Consider the following 18,858-nt stretch of genomic DNA (forward strand, 5'->3'; position numbering starts at 1 on the left):
TGTTCTCCATCCGGTCAGTTGTTTTTCAATATAAAACTATACCTGTCATTGATTGATTGATTGATTGATTGATTGATTGATTGATTGAAAAGTTTATTAACAGCTTGTATATTGGGTACAGTACAGTACAGCTCAAAACATACAATTGTTAAGGGGATGCAGACCAGAGAAAGACTTTCGTCTTGTTTACATCAGGGTCCCCCATTTCCAATTCATCATATCATTTAAGACATACAAGACATATTTGACATACAGATGGCTTATGTACAATTTACATACAGGTGTTTTTTTACATACAGATGGCTTACTTACAAATTTCATTTTAGATTTCGTTCTAATACATCCTAACCGGACATTTAAGACATACCAAGTATACAGATATACAGTTAGTAACAGAGTCTAAAATGCGAGTATATACATAGATGGGGGGGGAAGCTGTCCATTGTACGACAGGTTGAGATTTGTACCATTACCAGAGCCATTTTTGCAATGCTCTCCCCCGAAGGTGCTCTTTAAGAGAGGTTTTGAAGGTAAGTATAGTTTTACTTTCCTTTACAGTAGTGGGAAGAGCGTTCCACCTTGATGTGGCATAATTGCGAAACGTGTATTCCCCTTTTTTTGTGCCAAATCTGGGTTTTACATGATTTGTGGAGCTCCCTCTGGTGTTATGATCATGATATTCCTTGACCTTTGGGAAGAATTTTGACATGTACATGGGTACCATAGAGGTGTATTGGATCTTATAGACCAGGCCCATTGCAAGTAGCTGTACTCTGTCGTCTACTCTAAGCCATCCTAGGTTGTCAAAGTGGGCAGAGGTGAGGTGGGTTCTAGATGAAAGGTCAAGCAGTAGTCTGACCAGTTTATTTTGTGATGTTTGAAGTTTTATTTTTAGCGCCTTGGAGGTGCTATGGTACCATGACGTGCAAGCATAGTCATAGTACCCTTGAATGAGTGCTCCTGCCAGAGTTTTCAGGGTGTTTTTGTTTACCAGAGAGGAGATCCGGTATAGGAATCTAGTTCTTTGATTGACTTTTTTTATTACATTGGATGCCATTTTGTCACAGGAGAGGTTTGCCTCAAGAATAGATCCTAGGTATGTAATTTCCTTCTTACTTGTGACAATAATGTCACCCACTGCAACTGAGAAGTCGTCGGATTTGCTGAGATTATGTTTCGAACCGAAGAGAATGGACTCTGTTTTACCCAGGTGTAATGATAATTTATTATCGGCGAGCCAGGTGCAGATTCTGCCGAGCTCGGAGCTGAGGGTTTTTTCAACCTGCAATCTGCTCCTGTCAGAGACCAGCAGGGCTGAGTCGTCCGCGAACAGGAACAAGTTGCAGTCACATGCTGATGACATGTCATTTGCATAAATTAGGAACAGTAACGGACCTAATATGCTTCCTTGTGGAACACCACAGCTCACTGGGAGGGGGGGGGGACAGAGTACCGTTTACCTCCACCATCTGTTCTCTCCCCTCCAGGTAGGATTGCATCCAGCTCACGTTTATCAAAACCAATTGCTTTTAGCTTGTCAATCAGAATGGGGTGATTGACAGTGTCGAAAGCCTTTTGCAGGTCCAGCATCACCATGCCGCAGTATTTGCCCTCGTTCACCTCTTGTTTGATGTGGTCGTTTAAATAAAGAAGGCATGTGTCAGTGGAGTGGGATGTTCTAAAGCCAGATTGAAATTCATAGATTAGTTTCTTGTCCGCGAGGTACTTTTCGACCTGTTCATATACTATTTTTTCCATGACTTTCGAGATGGAGGTAAGTATAGAAAAAGGGCGGTAGTTGCCTGGGTCCAATTTGCTGCCCTTTTTGTGCAGGGGGGTTACTCTTGCAATTTTGAAGTCTTTGGGTACTTTTCCCTGTTTTATGGAGAGGTTAATTATGTGAGCTATGACTGGTGAGATGGCGGTTGCTGTGTCTCTGAGGAATTTGGAGGGGATATTGTCGTGGCCAGTGGCCTTGTTAGGTTGGAGGGCGCTCAGTTTAATGAGTACCTCTGCTGATGTTACCCTTGCTAGACTGAAATCATCTTTGCGTACCCCTAGGTTTTTGTAGTAGGTCATGATGTGATCTACTCCAAAAAGCCCTGAGTGGGAGGGTAATTTATTTACAAGAGTTGTGGCTATGTTTGTGAAAAAAATGTTCAAGTACTTGCCACGTCCAGTTTGTCTGTGACACAATCACACGTTACATTAACGTTAAAGGAAAGGTGTTTTGGGTCCTGGCCATTTCACTCGGGAAATCTATTCGTTTATTAATGGGCAATGTGTTAATGATTTACTATTCTTTTTTAAAAAAATATATTGTACCTTTTCTTTAAATCTCAGAATTACTTGATGTTGTGGACATATTGTCTTTGGTACACTAATGCCAATAAACTAAAATGAATGAAATAAAGATTGTTGATAAAAGAAACTGATTGTATTATATAGATTTAAAGACTCACTGGTGTGACAAAAGTACAGTACATTTGCTCCAGACAAACCTATCAGGTTACATTTATTCAAAAATCACATATAACTAATAACTGTACATTGTGTATGTGCATATTTCATATATTCACATTATTTTTATTAATAATTAGAATTTCATTACAGGCAGTCCACTACAGACATCTTAACAGCATTATCAATTTAGGGGTTACACCATAGGTTGTACCCGACATTGTCCTATCAAATGTGCCTCACGCTATGGCCATATTGCGCTATGGCCATAGACAAAACATGGTTCAGATATGTGAGCTAGATTACTTAGCATTGAGAGCTAACTTTTTGGTATAAAACTTAATGAAAGCGAAAGTATTTTGTTCTATTTGGTACTGTTACAAGCCTTAACCCAAAGTGTGTATTTACATGATGAAGCTGTGTGAGGGCAGAGTAGTTAGTCAAGTTGAGTTGTGTGTTCTGAAGAAAAATAATAATAATAAAAGAAGAAAAATAAATGCCTGGTGAGCAAAGAGTTTTACTCAATTTTCTGCAGTCAGGTTTAAACAGTTCATGATCAGCAGCCAGCATTTACATGCTTATTTTACAAAGGCATTGATTTGTCCAGGTATTACCAGGACATACAGTATGTAGTAGACGATGACCCAAGCAGGCGGCACATAATCGTACTGATTGATACACTGCACATGGTTTTATTAATCCTTTTTCCTGATCAAGAATATCAGCAGGGTTTAATATTGCATTTAAGAAAAATAATTTATAAAAAACGACGATTCCTATTATGGGCTCCAGTATCTGCGGTTTGGTTTCACTGAGGAGCCTATAACCATCTGAAACATGTTCTCAAGATACGTTTCATTCAAAACCCAATCCATCATTCAATGGATTAATTCTGCTTCCGGGTGATTCTTCAAGGGAAAGTTGTTTTGTGTCCATTTTAATGTATCTCTTGATCATAAATCCGCTAGATTTTAGTGTTGGATCCTTGTTTGTCTCTACGAAAGGACTTTTAAATGAATGATGATTCCATTCAAAAACCGTTCAAAAACTGTTCAAATCGAGACAATACATATTTCAGGCTAGGACTGCAATGCGAACAATTTATTATAGTATCTTGACTCGGCTATTAATACAAGTGCATCAATTTTCTAGAACAAAGCATTGTGTCAAATTCTGCGAAACTCTGAAGATGTATCTAAACATTACAAAGCATTATAGTGTTGTGATTTTCTGTGTTCCTTCAACTCCAGTTATTGTGCAAATTAAATGCACTACTTGCTATTTAACAGAGACAAGTAATGTCCTCTAAACTTCCAATTACTCAGAGATAGTGATATATATGCGAGAGATCAGTGTGATTCTGAAACATTTCTTTAAAATTCAGTCTAAAACCACTGAAGCTTGCTACGTTCAGACATGTTCTAGATCAATATGTTGTAAATTGTGATAACATTGACATCATAATCGTGCATCCACTGGCAAAAAAAAAAAAGACAGATTATTTTTCAAATGTCATTAATGGTCGCCGCTCAACGGCTCCTCTGCTCATACTAATGAACTAACCCTGAAAAGCTTGATGGCACTGCTCTACATTGAGTCACTTGCATTGACAGCATTAAAGTGTACAGTTCTCCACTGATGCTTAAAGCAGTTGGTGTAGTGTGCTCAAAGAGAACAGCAGTTTGGTGGGTCTACCAGTATGTCTGAGTATATAAGCGTAGCTTGGCTTTGATGTAGTGGACGGACACTATGCTAGGTGGACAGACATTAAGAATATTTGTGTTTCTTTTATAACACAGAGCAATAAGGGCAAAGGTACAACTGTACTGTCCAGTGTCAGATAAGGCATTCCTTTCATGGACGGAAGATTTATACTTTGACATTTGGTCGGAAAGATAAGAAGGTTGGGGCCAATGTTATTGGGATGTTGGCCCAAGTGAATCTCAGTGTATTTGTTGTAGCATGTTAAAGAACACATTTCTCTTGATTTGATCTTTCTATCTCATTAAAAGGCAAAATTCAGGTATTGCTTCTCTGCATGCATACCACTACGTATACATCCAACACATGCACTATCTGCACTCAAAAAACCCTAAACATTTGATTGTTCTTCCCTCTTACTATCTCAGGCTGTGCAGTTTCCATGCTGAGCGTAATCCAACAGCTGTGCAATGAGGCGCATTTCCCATCCATTTTCAAATTTGCTATTAATCCCTGCAGTCATGCTCCATTGATGCGTGGCTCGGTGGGTTATCCCTTCATTAAACCCCAGGAAAGCAGTTTCTGCAATCCAGGCTATTTTAAGTCTCTCAGATGCTTGCCCTCTCTCAGAGTATAGATGACAAACAGAGATTACATAATTCAGTAGAGTGTTGTGTCCATCAATTTGCTCAACCAATCCCTGATTAGAATCTGCTAATCTTCACTCCAGAGTCACCAACGATGAGACGAGCCAAGGCGGGATGAACCTGTGAAATATACAAAAGGTACATTATAACTAATGACACGTTTCACTTGAACAAATTAACATAAATTGACAACATTAATAAAAGCATAAAGTACATCTGCAAAACAACAACACATTTCCTAAGAAATTAGGAGAAAAGTAATTTGAATAATTAAGGAAATTATGATTAAAAGCTTAAATAAAACTAATTTGCTAAATTCTGCCTGGTGTTAATCATCATAGCTAAAAACAAATTACAAATGAAATACAGTTATTGATTTACTGACCACTATCACTGGCAAAGTCCTATAAGGAATATTACAGTTACATGCAAATGATGTATGGGTGGATCTAAAGCAGAGGTTTCCAGTGAATGGAAGTGATACACAAATCATTAGTTAGTTACCAAAAGAAGGTAGTTTGACTGTTTCTCGCTCTTTCCCAGACACTAATAAATGCTTTTTGGGCAGATTCATATCCCATAAACTACAGTCAGTAAGTGTTGCTAACCTGCGCTTGAAGAGGCCCATAGGGCACCAGTTCTCCGTCCACAGTGAGGGTCCCTCGTGTGGACAGAGGCTGCAGCCTGAAGGCATTGCAGGTGATGTGGCTCACATAGGGCGAGCTCACAGAGTGGTGGGTTCCTCTTTCCATGGCGAAGAACAGTCTCAGGAGAGTGGCTCTGGAGATCCCCGCCCGCACAAAGGTCAGGTGGATCAGCCCATCGTCAAACCTGGCCTGGGGTGCAGCATGAAGATCAGCCCCGAGGTGGGACTGATAAAGGGCCAGGACCAGGACAAAGTCCCCTTCAATACTGACCCAGTCTCTGGTGGGAAGGGGTTGGTCGAGGGGGGGTAACAACTCATCTCTGGGGGCATTTAAAGGCAGTGAGAATAAAGGACGGTTCTTCTGAGGTCCTGCTGGCTCGGCAATGTCAAAGTTAAAAGTTGAGGAGGGTGTGCGTAGCGAGGGGGAGGGCGAGGTGGAGTTCGGTGTGTTAGGACGGGGGACGAGGTAGGATGAAGAGTGGGGGGAGGCACATGAAGGGGAAGATGGGGGTGTAGGAGAAAGAGACAGGGAGAGGGAGGGAAGCTTCGGGGGGAGAGAGTTTGAGTGGGAGTGCTGGAGGAGAGAGAGGGGCCTCGGCCGGGAGGCGTTCTGGTTTTGGTCCAGGGTCTTGGGCTTGTAGGAGAAGGGAGAGTGACGGAAGGGGGAGGAGGAGATGGTGAGAGATCGCTCTCGAGCAACGTCCAGTTGGAAGGGCTCTTTCTGGTAGTAGGATCCGTTCAGGTCCACGTCCTCCACCCCGAAGGACGAGCCGGAGTCTGCGTCCGCCTCCTGGCTGAGAGGCTGGTTGAACAGGGCGTGGGCGATCTGGCTGGAAGGGGCTGAGTTCTTCCTCAGGGCCTTCCTGGCGTCCTGAAAACCCTCTGGGTAAGGGAGACAACCCTCTGGCTCTCCGTCTGCCACTCGCCCCATGTCAACCCCACAGCCCACTCTCTCCCCCTCTGCAGAACCACCACTGCCTTCCCCATCCTTTCCCCTCTCCTCCACCTCCATCTCGCTGGAGTCTGGCTCTACCCTCCCCTCGTCTTCCCTTTCGTCCTTGATCCCCTCCAACCTCTCCCCCCTTCCCATATTGCAGTCTTCCCTTTCAATTGATTCTGAACTCTCGGAACATGTCCCTGACCTCCCTTCTTCTGCCTCCATCTCCCCCTCTCTCTCTCTCTCTCTGTCCTCTGCCAGGCTGCTTGCCCTCACCACGCCAGATCCCCCTCCCCTAGCCCTCTCCCTTCTTCTCTCCCTCTCTTTCTGCCTCTCCTCCTTCTCCCTCTCTACCTCGCCCCTCCGCAGGCTCCTCTGTTCGCTGATGCCCATGTCGGAGCAGGTGCGATGGATGGGCGTTCGACAGTATTCATCCAGGCCTTCTGTGATACTGCGGGAGAGGGGTCTCCTTGGGGGAGGAGGTGTGGTGTCGGGGGAGACGGGGTTGATAGAGGGAGGCAGGTAGGACAGACGACCCTTGTAGGATCGAAGAGACGCAATGCGCACCAGGGTGCCCAGGGTGAAGCGAGCCGAGCCCAGGCCACGAAATCTGGAACAAGAACATTATGTCAAATAAATCTTACATGTGTAACCCAACTACTTCTGCTAGATGGACAGCATTAGCACCGTGTGCACAAAATTAAAAGGAAAGCCTGGAAAGTTTAAAAAGACATGTCTCAAGACATTATTTTATATTTCAATAAGGATTAAATCTAACGATATGACTCACATTTATAGTTTTCACTTTTTTTTTAAATAGTTTTTTTCATTCCAATCTTTCAACTAAATCACACAAAGGTTTCTTTTATGCCTTCTCTGCAGCTGACTTGTTTGATGTTTTTCCTTTAATATCATGCACTGTTTTTATCCCTTTTTCTTTAAATAGGTACATAATCTGAAGGAATTCTTGGTTGGGTGAAAAAGGGGGTGAGGGGTAGGGAGAGGGAGAGTTGTGCTGATCTAGCATCTACAGTATGTGATTACATTTGTTTAGCCCAAGGGCTGTTGTGTTACAAAACCAGCAAAGATAATGTTGAAATAAGTACATCTTTCTTTTGGACAAAAGGTGTTATCACAAAAGTCAAATTGCAGGATTAAGAAAGCCAACAGCTGAAGTCCTTACAGTTGAATCAGTTACACACCCACCTCTCACTCTCAATGTCCACATCGGACACAAAGCCCCAGGCCACAGAAAGGAAAGAGAACAGTCTCCTGGGTGCTGCAGGACGACTGTTGACAGAGGGAGGAGGGCTTGTCGTCACGGAGATCACGTCCATGGGTCGGACTCCGCCTCGACAGAGCAAAAAGCAGCAGTTCAAAAGGAGGGGCTCCCGAAGGCACATGTCATACCTGAGGGAGAATCAAAGAAGAAGAAAAACACCCCGATCAGTAAGCTCAGGAGAGAACTGTACAGACAAACAGGCAATACAAAGTCCTATATTCTGTTATTCAGAGATATCTAGGGCTAGATAACGAAGTCATGACACAGACAACATTGTCCTCTTGAATTTAAAGATAAGACAAAACAACATGTGAGTTTTGAACATGCTCACCCTGCGTGGTGGTTGATGGAGCCAGCCAGGGCATTCCCAGAGCCGCAGGGGAGAATGCCGACAGGTGTTTTTATTGCTTGTTCCCAGTCAGGACGCTCCATCAGCCCATTGATTACCTTCAAGAACACAACACAGGGATTTCAGAAAATCATATCAGTGGACCCAGTTTAAGATACAAACATGTGGTCTGAATCACAGGTAAATATATCCACAGTTATATATTTGCTTCTTGTAAATACCCCAGTATTCAATCATGTTTAACCCCCATAAAAAAAAAGCGTTACACACCTCATGCAGCAGGCCGTCTCCAGAGATGATGATGATGCCATCCCACTCTGGGAGCGATATCTCTCTGATAAGCTCTCTGGCATGGTTCTGACGCTCTGAGACAGATATATATTAAGTTAAACCTGGTTAAAAATCAATGTGCATACTTATAATGCTGAAAAAGAGACTTAATCACAGATCCCATTTTCAGCAATATTATTCTTATATATTGTAGTATATTCTCTTTAAAAGGTAGTTCATAAATTCTATTCTAGAAATGCAGCAACTTTAACATAACCTAATTTCCACCTGGGGATCAATAATGTTATTCTGCGTGTATGTAAAAGCATTGGCATGTTACCTGTCTGTATGAGGTTGTAGCTGATGTTGGCCTCTCTGATCATTGGCAGGATGTGTGTCTGACACCACTGCATGGCCTGGCCTCTCCCACTGAAGGGATTGACCAATAACAGTAGTCGCCTGGGACGAGGTAGCAGACTTCTTGAAAATTCTGTTTGAAAAAGAGCATGAATTAGTCAAAACTCACACTGGTTTTTTTCCAGAATAAAGAAGGGAACTAGAGGTTATCTGCATTTTAGAAACAAGCTAACAGGGAGCTGTCATCACAAACTGTTGCCCAACCCTGGATCCTGAGTGCATTCAACCATTTAGCTTCATCTTACCTCACAGAATTCACTTCACACTGCATAATGGGTCACTTGAAAGCGCGTCTGTTAATCATTTAAATTCACTTACATGCGTATATAATAATAATAATAATAATAATAATAAAACAACATGGGATTTTGCGCTTTTCCTAATGCTTCATTGCTCTTTTATCAGCCCAGTCTTAAAGCTCAAATTACATAATCACCTTCTCTAGCTATCTCTGAAAATCTATCAAAGATTTAGTATGGTACGGATGGATGCCAGCGGGGAAAGAGATGACATGACTGCACTCAGATAATCCTGGATTACCCAACAAACAACACAGAGCATATCACCCGAGCTAACCACAGCTATAATGTCCATACGCATTCAAACTCCCAGACATAAGACAGGCTATGAGGAACAGAAACTAGTGGTGGAACAGAAGGCTGGCAACACTGGGAAGAATGGGGTGAACTGCAACGGAGTAGGAAATGGGGCAGGAGCAGGCAAAAAGCAAGAGACAGTGTTGTGATAGGTACATACAAAACAAGTGATGGAGATGAAGGAGAATTAGGGTTAAAGATTACGTCTAAAATTGAGGAAGGAGACAGGAAGTGATGGGAAACGTGAGGCCTACGGTCGGAAAAAGGATAAAAACACACACACTAAAGTAAACACTAAGCAGTGCCTTGCTATCTGTTAGATTATTAAGGCTGGGGGATACAGGGCTTGGGAAGCGGTGGCATGCTGCAGCAGCCCCACCCTCTTTGTCTCTCATTTGACACTGAATGATACCAGCCGTGTGTGCAGGACAGATAAGGGTACAAAAACAAAGTGATATTACATAAATGTGAGATGTAGCTGAAACAAACAAACAATGGAAAATCCAAACTAAATAAATAAACTAAATCCGAAATAAATCGCACAGCCTCTTACCCTGCATTAGTGTTAATCTCTCTTAGTGTTTTGCTACATAACCCCTAAAATGCTGAACTTCTCTTGGTACCATTTGTGTCGTCTACTCCGTAGTCTTGGGTCATTGTGACAATAATCTATATTTAGCATACATTAACAAAGGAGGCATAAATCAAGGTGGCATGAGGCGTCATTGTGTTTCCATTTAGTAAACACAATGACTTCAAAACTCTTTCAAAGAGACAAACATTATGGCCAGTCAAAGTCAATCACTCAAGTACAGTTAACTAACCATGAACTCAAATATATAGCTTTCAAAACTATAGCAAGGACACATATACAATTGACGTTATTGTGCTAGTAGTTGTACCTTTTTAGGAGACAACTAAAGAACTTCTCAAGCTCTTTCAATTTATTTAAACTCAAACTTTGCAGACTGACTCTAATCATATCTAAATGGTTAGCGTCAATGCAGTTGCATACAACATTAAGTTTACATACTAACTTTATACCCAATGTCTATTGTCACCGATACAAATCAAAATCAATAGATTGTCACTAGTTTATTTGAACAGAAGTTCATTCCAGTTTTTTTAATTGTATGTTTTGGTCTGTTCCTTTTCTTGTGAGGCACCAGGGGACAACAATCACATATGACAACACAATTGTTTCATTTCAGTGATATTGTGTATGAAGCACCCGATCATCTAAAATAAAGACATTTTCAAGGATTAATTTAAAATTCGAGCATATTCCTAATCTTTAACAGTTAAAACTAGTGAGAGGCACACTCACCGGTGTCAGCAGTGACGGTCACGTCTCGGAGTAAACACTGCACAGCAGCCGACCACCTCTCAGCCTCAGACCTGCTTTCAGCCAGGTAGGCCCTCACCTGCCTGCGTCGAGAAACCCCTTTCCGCCGTTTTCCTGGTGGGTACCAGTACAGCACGAGGAGGGGCGGCGCAGGGGCCCGGGGGCAGCTGCACCCCACCAGCTCTGATAAAGGCAGCAGGAGACGGGCCTCCTTCCCTGACCGTGGTGACAGCCGCTGGATATGTATGTGGGTGTGGGTTAGGGTCAAGGCATAGTTGGAGGCCGGAGACGGAGTAGGGGAGGCAATGGGGGACAGTCCGCCCGGACCACCAGGGCTGTTGGGGCAGCTGTTATTGTTGCTGTTGCTGCCTGAACCCCAGCTAGCAAACTGGCCGTGAAGCAGGGCTTCTGCCGTGGAAGGTGAAGATGGTTCTGGAGATCGCATCCTCACTGCTAAAGCGGACAAGGCTTATCGGGAAAAAATGTGAGCTTAAGGGCTGGATTTTCTACAGTTAGATGCTTGAAGAGTTGTCAGTCTGAGAGATTTATCCCTGAAATCTCCTCAAAATCATTCTTCCTTTTCAATGTTGGGATTCAAGAGTCTCTTAGTTTCTGGTCTGTCGGTCCATTTCAGAAGTATGTCTTCATTTCAAAAGAAAAAAGTATTTCCAGTTTAAAGGATCTTCTGTTCAGAGTATGTATCCAGTGAAGATGGGAACAGCTTAAGATCAGTTCTTTGTGTCACAGTTAAAAAGCTCTCATGTCTTCGTCCCACAGTTTGATCTGAAGAGCGTCAGCCTACACAATTTACTGCCAGTGGAAAACGAGTGAGCAAATCTCAAACATACTTAGAGACCACAGAACTTACAAAATTATATTTTCCACTACAAGATCATTCATTTACACAGAAGTGTTCATCACAAAGATTGCATAGTACAAAAAAATGTTTACATCACAACTTGAAGCCGCCAATGCGATAACAATATAAGGCAACTGAGCAGCTCCTTGACTTTACAAATAAATCTTCAAATAATTACACAAATGGATAAAACTCTTGGTTGCATTGAAAAAGTGATTCACTAAGTATGAATAAGACAAACAAACACACCTTGTTTGAACAAGGAGGCTACAAAATTAAATTAAATTACTACACAAGTAAATAATTCTGTGTAGAGGATGTTGCATGATAATTACTGGCCCACGTGTAATTAATGCCACAAAGATAAGTGCTGGCTTTTTTAAGACCTTTGATACCTCTATTGCTGTCTTTAATCTCAGAGATATAGGAGGCAGACAAGAGGAGTAACTAGGCCAGTCCCCAAGACAGTAGTAGCGTGATACATTTAAGTTTCATCCAAACAAATACACCTTCCTTATCTGTTCTCCACGAGAACAGAGTCACCAGATAAGACAAATGGAGACTAAACAACGAAAACAAACAAAAACAGAAACAAAACAAAAGACAAACAAGGAGACAGTTTCAGGTGTGTCCTTAATTTATGTCATGTTAATGTCCTTGAGTCATTCCTCACGTTCCCTCCCAAAAATCTTTGTTCCTGTATTACACAGAGGAGGAGAAAAAGACATAGGTCAATTGTAGAAGTGGGCAAAACAATAGCAGAACTTTAAAGTATGGGTGACTCACCTACACATATTTAAGATCAGATGGTAAGATTTTGATATTAAACTAGAACAAAACGTAATAGATTTAATGTCTGTAATTCAATGGGATTCTACTGTACAAAGGTGAATATTGCAGACATTTTTACAATAAGAGTAGAACAAGTACAAAGAAGAGCTGCCATGATAAGAGAAGGAGATTACAGGTTTCAGTATGAAGTAATACAAGGCCCGTCATGCCCCTTGACCCCAAAAGGGTCTGAGAACACAATGACTAACAGTCACACATCCTCAACAGCCTTGCTGAGACACCACATTATTTATCGTGTAAGGTACAATGAGACTGACCACGTCTGGTTGCTGTTTTATTTCTTAAACTAAAAGGGCTTTTGTGCAACAGGATTTGGGGAAACGGTGTCTCGACTCTTTCACAATTTAATCTAAGATTGAGCTATTTGCTGACCTACACAGGTTTTTAGAGATTTTGCATCAGCAAGCAACAATCTCAAATTGTTCCCAAAAAACTAATACAGTTCACTACCAACTACACTTCTGTATTCTGTGACTCACTTAAGTTACATAGTTTCTGAAAAGTGTTATGGTATAATTTATATTGAGTAGTTAATTATTATCATGAGTGTTATGTACAGGTATATAGATGGCAGTAATGTCAAAGCTCCAAGTCACCAGGGTCCAGTTAATTAGACTGAAGAGCGTCAAAGTACAATTACTGTACTATCACAGATGGTGAACCCTAAATTAATAAACTGGTTACATCGTTCTTTCAGATGTTATAACAGTCCGAAAACATTATGCAAGCAGAGGTGCAGACAGAATCAATACTTGGCTGATGTCCTGTCTTGATAAAACTCAAACAAAAGCACCTCACTGATGCCCATTGTTGCACCTTAAGTCCTTGAAATGCAGGGCGGGACACCCAGAAATAATATCAGCAGGCTAATTTTGTCCCCCACACAATGAGGCTGTTGCTGAGTGACATCTGGGTATTTTGGGCAAATTTCAAGTTAGCTTTTTACTTTGAACTCAAGAGTATACTCAGTGTACTTAAACACTTAACAGCGACGTTAATTAAGAGCATGTCTAATAGATCACTAAAACTACTGCAACACTCAGCTGCACACATTTTAACCAGGAGCAGAAAGAGAGCACACAGTTAGATTTTATTCTCATTTTATTATTTGTTTTATTCCTGTTTTGGTATTAAGGGTTCTTTGTCATCACAAAGCAATGCTAGCCTGGTTATTACCTGGGAAGGGGGAGATACAGTGAAGCACTTTGAGTGACTTTTGTGTATGAAAAGTGCTTTATAAATAAAGTTTGATTAGATGACGTAAAGTAAAAAAAGCAAACCGTTAAACTTTACCGATGACATCCACCCAATGTTAGCTGTTAGCATGCTGAACAACTGAACTCTGGCTGTAGTTCAACAGTTACAGCAAAACTACACCGAATAGCCATTTCCATAACTGTGGCAGCCTTTGAAATAACTATAAACATGCAAAACGGCGTAAAAAGTTACGAATCCTGACGTTAAATCAAAGGGATAGGCACCGCTTGCTAATGTTGTGACTACAGTAGCTACTGTAAACTGCTAACTGACAAGCGCAACACAGCAGTCAGTTAGCAGTGGTTAGCAGCTTTTAGCCTAAGTTAAAGCTAACTTAAGACACCATTTCAGCTTTATTCTCTTGAAAATTACCAGTCATCCCCATGGGTGCACGGAAAAGCCCCCATTTGATAGTTCAAGTCTGATATGTTGATTGATGAGGAGGTAGCCAAGTTAACGCAGGTAACAACGTTAAGCTAACTGTCGGTTTAAACTGACTCCATGGAGCCGGACATTCCTAACTTTTAAACACTTATATTTGTGCTACCTCCGGCTTAGAAAGAACAACAATAATGTAAAATATCAAAGGAAAAACAGCCAAAATTACCTCATCTTGTCTCCCCCTCACGACGACAGATAGTCACTGAATGCTGTAGCTCGGTGCAGGAAGTGTCTGGAGACGCAGGAGCAGCAGCTTTGAGCGGCGGAGAGGAAGTCCAATGGCGATAAGGAAAACATTGCAACACCCACCGACATTCTCCAATCATTTACAGGACAACACTTCCTGGACAACTCATTTTACCCTTGCACAGTCATAATCAATACTGATCAAAACATTCCTGACGTCAGATTTACGTGAAAACCTCAGTGACTATAAAAGGAAATAATACGGTTCTGAGGGACGGAAACAAGTTGTAAATGCGAGATGTTTTATCTTCATCCTGGTCCTCTGCCGCTGTGTTGTTGAACGTTTCATTTGATCATTAACGTCAGTGTGTGATATAATTATTTGCCAGGGTGTGCAGGTTGTCCAATAAAAAACACAAGACATATTCATTTCGTACAGTCGACCGTTTATTTTGTATCAGATTGCATGGAAAACAAAGACACAGACTAGTTCTTGTAGCCACACCTGGCTCTGCGACCACGAGCCTTCTCGAACTTCCTGCCCTTGGAGCGGATGTAGGGTCTGGAGGAAAATAAATAAAATCAAGTTTAGTATATATTCATTAAACATGTTTATAGAGCAATATAACAAATTGGCTATAATTAAGTCTAAATTCTGCTGCATTAACTTTTCACTTGGAACGACACATTGAAAAACATTATGCCTTGTATCAATTATTTTCCTTGGTACCATTTTATTTACTGCACACGAGTCAGAAAAACTTTTTGTCCATTTAAAATGAGGGTCTTTCAAAGCCTTCTTTTAGCAAGTCCATAAAGGAGAACTAAAACATTTTGCAGTGTTGCTACCAGAGAATTACAATTGTTTGGTTCCATAACGAATACGTTTAATAGAAAAAAAGGAAAATGTTACTGCTCATAATGATTAATTTAAGCAACAGTTTACCTAAGTTTTGCCAGGCGCTTATAATAACCTTCAAAGTGCATTTAGTTAGTTTTAAAATACTATAAACATTTTAATCTCACTATCTGTTTAAGGGTTTAAGAGTCATCATTAAACACAGTTTTGCCTCGAGTGCTAATTGCTACTCTGTTTTACTAGGCAACGATTGAAACTCTTTTTATGCTAAGGAGGCATCGAGTTTCTTGTGATTTTTTTTGTGTACATTAGTTTGGTTACTACCTATAATGTGTAAAGTATAATCCACTACTACAAATGATGTATACAACAACATTGACCAGAATATCAGACAACAAGTGAAACTAGGGCAGGATGACGTCAGACAGACAACCCCCAACAGAGTGTTACTGAAGAAGTCAGCTGAAGAGTCAGACAACAAAAGCTGAATATGTTAACCCCACTTTCCAGAGTGCAATTTCCATGAGAATACCATGGTAAACTGGTATCAGACTATATTAAATACTAGTGTATAACAATTATTTGTTTAGACACCCAAACTTGAACATTTTGTTCTGTTTTTCTGTGTTCACATGAACTGTGTACATACTTGGTGTGGGCGTGAGGAGTTCCAGGGGCTTTTCCGAAATGCCTGTATACCTCTCTGCCTTTACGGGGTCCTGAAGAAAAAGACAACGGTTTAGGATTTAAAGCAAATACACCATTCAAAAGGTCATTACTAAAAAGTATTCCCACACCGCCATTCATAACACTTTCACCTCCTAATAACAGAGATTATAATATTACAACATAGTTTCTGTTGCACATAAGCTGATTAAAAATGTGCGATTCCATTTGCCGCATTATTGCTTTCCTATTTTATTTGTGATAAATAGCATTTTTAGCAATCTAGCCTCACTTCTTTGTGTTCAGCATTATGAATGCCATATAGACGCCCAAAGAGATTATTTAATCTAATGTGAGCAATTCTACGGCTGAATATTTCTAGATCGTTGGTTAGCAAGGAAAACACTTGACAAGAAAATAGTCTGATAACACAAAACATGTCTGAAAAGATGAATATACAGATTGATTAATTCCTAACTAATGCACCCAATTATTTTTTCCATAGATATAACATTGTCACCCAATGCTGGCAAGTTTCAAATGTGTCAATACTTAACACCTTATGCCTAAACGGAGTTCATACAGAAGATGATAAGATATGAGGGTCTCTTTAGTCTGACAAAATGACCACAAAAACAAATAAACAAAACCCATTATTATGTTTAAGCAGTGATTAATTGCCCATCAGTAAATATAGATAAAAGCCTGCTTTCCTCATTGATGGAGAGTTCTTATCATAATAGCATCACCACACTTCTGTTAAAAAGTGTTTACCCAATCTAACTAAATCATGCCTAACTACAGTAGATATGTGAACTAAAGGCAGCAATGGGAGATTTACTGCTTACAACCTCTTCTCCAATTGCATCATGGTTATTTACCTGACAGCAGCACTGTGCCCTGTCCTTTGGGAGAAGCCAAAGCCAGCTGGTCAAAGGTCATCACCTGACCGCCTGCCTTCAGGATCCTGCGGCGGGCGCCATCGGTCACCCTCAGAGCGCAGATCTGTGGGAGGAGAAACAGGACAATCTCAGAGACTTTCACAGGTAACATCACAGCATTAAGGCAAGATGCTTATTGCACTACTTGATGTTTTTAAAAGAGAAAACCACAATGTAAGGGTTGAAGTCTGCCATTCTAAAAAGAGGGGTTACCTTGAGCTTGGGGATATCCTGAATCCTGACATCATCAGTGACGGATCCCACAATGACAGCGATTCTGTTCTCGCGGCCAGGCATCTTCATCTTACGGATCTAGATTCAATAGAAGCAATGTCAGATATTTAGCACACACACACAATCACATGTATGAACAGGTCTTATACACTTTCAACTTTAGGACATCTAATCTGGGCAATATCATGAAAGCAGTTATTGGCTGCATTACATGAATGACATCGCGTGTACAATTTCTTTCAAGTTGACCACCACTTCTTAACATTCCCGTATCAAGTGTTGAGGCAAAAATAAAAGCCATATGGGTATTAACACTGACTTAAGTTTTACCCAAAGATGTTAACAAAATCAATTTTCACACAGAATTCAGAGCCATTGGAAAGCAGAACAGACCCCAAGAAAACAAGTTGTCCAAATCCACCAAAACTTCTCCTCACAATAAGAGTGATAGCACTACTACCGGTACTTGAAGTGTATTTATTAAAGTGTACCCAGCACTGCCTTTCAGCTTGCTGCTGAAATACAACAAATTGCTTTAAACAAATTACAGGAAATCATTTCACATTATTGGATAGAGAGGTGAACTGAATACAAAAAAGGTACCAATGTAAAAAAAGGAATCAGAGTAATAACACATGCACTCATTTCCTAACCACATAAATATATATAAAACATATCGCAGAGTGTTTGATGTGTTTATCGTACAAGTTGGCATTGTGATGATGATTCAAATGTTACAGTCTACAACTAATGATAGTGATAGGATTCATTGGTGACAAGACAGGTTGAAAGATGACAGACTGACCAGGCGGGAGATGGAGATCGGGGGCCTGTTGGTCCTGCTCATGAAGAGCCTCCTCAGGATGACCTTGTTGAAAGGAGCATTACAGCGACGGGCAAGGAACCTGTACAACTGTAAGAAGACAACAGGAGAGTTAGAGAGATCATGAAAGATCAGACTACAGCAGTTAAGATTTACAAAATACCTACACAGAATTTAAAGTGCCAACCAAGATGGAAATAAATACATGTGGTGTTTTTGAAATGAGTCAATCACAACGTGTAAAAGTATATTACCTTGACCAAGAGCCTCAGGTAGATATCCTGGCTCTTAGGCTCCTTCCTGTGTACCTTACGGTCCTTGTTGTGTCTGATGTCAACTCCCTAGAAAAATAAACAGAAACACATTAATAGAATATCAAAGAGTAATGCATTAACAAGCAGATCAGGGTATTTTAGTTCATTTTGTAACGGATATGGGGAAACTATAGCATCTATAGCAGTCTCCATTGCTAGACTTGTATTGCACTTCTATGACTGCCATTAAAACACAATGTTATACTATGAGCACAACTTGTACACAAAAAGTCACTTTCATATTGTTAAATGAAGCAGAAAAACACCTAATGTTATTGCAGGCCGTTTCACACGTTGACACTACACAGCTAAATGCTAACACGATAGCCAGTGTAAACAACTCAACACTTTAAAAAATGTGGCTTAATTTTACATTTGGTAACAAACGATAACGTTGGTGAACTAGAAATGTATAGCTGAAGACAATACTTTGCACTATGAAGCACTTTAAGAGCCCGTTTTTGACCAGTCAATGCGTGGACCGGCTGCCTGAACATCGGCACCAAACGTGTAAGTTAATATACTTTACATAGTCAAATATCACGAAATCATGGCAAGACTGTAACGTTCATTATGTTTACAAGAAGTACAGCCTGTCGTAACAAACATGAGATGTTTTAATTCATAGGATGATCGTGGATAGTCAAGCTTTTGTATTTTTCATTTTCTACTAGCAGTACCTACCATCTTGGGCTCAGGGTGAAAAGGGAAAAGGAAGAGCCGAGGTCTCGCGATAAACACTGGGCTGAAATCTCGGGTCTCTGATTGGTTACAGA

General features: G+C 40.8%; 2 protein-coding genes across 2 annotated transcripts; both read right to left on the bottom strand.

Moving 5' to 3' along the window:
* Positions 1-2,959: 2,959 nt before the first annotated feature.
* Positions 2,960-14,378, bottom strand: sphk2 (sphingosine kinase 2). Its single transcript, XM_079640492.1, has 8 exons — positions 14,226-14,378; positions 10,633-12,206; positions 8,633-8,782; positions 8,293-8,387; positions 8,005-8,120; positions 7,598-7,801; positions 5,417-7,001; positions 2,960-4,928 (listed from the first exon to the last, which is right to left on the bottom strand). The coding sequence occupies exons 2-8, from the start codon at positions 11,093-11,095 to the stop codon at positions 4,866-4,868; spliced, it is 2,676 nt and encodes an 891-aa protein (XP_079496618.1). The 5' UTR covers positions 11,096-12,206; positions 14,226-14,378; the 3' UTR covers positions 2,960-4,865.
* Positions 14,379-14,670: 292 nt separating this feature from the next.
* On the bottom strand, positions 14,671-18,831 carry rpl18 (ribosomal protein L18). Its single transcript, XM_079640496.1, has 7 exons — positions 18,767-18,831; positions 18,023-18,109; positions 17,751-17,858; positions 16,925-17,023; positions 16,652-16,775; positions 15,754-15,823; positions 14,671-14,807 (listed from the first exon to the last, which is right to left on the bottom strand). The coding sequence occupies exons 1-7, from the start codon at positions 18,767-18,769 to the stop codon at positions 14,732-14,734; spliced, it is 567 nt and encodes a 188-aa protein (XP_079496622.1). The 5' UTR covers positions 18,770-18,831; the 3' UTR covers positions 14,671-14,731.
* Positions 18,832-18,858: the final 27 nt, after the last annotated feature.

This window comes from Notothenia rossii (assembly GCF_949606895.1).
Source record: "Notothenia rossii genome assembly, chromosome: 7".
Taxonomy (NCBI): Eukaryota; Metazoa; Chordata; class Actinopteri; order Perciformes; family Nototheniidae; genus Notothenia; species Notothenia rossii.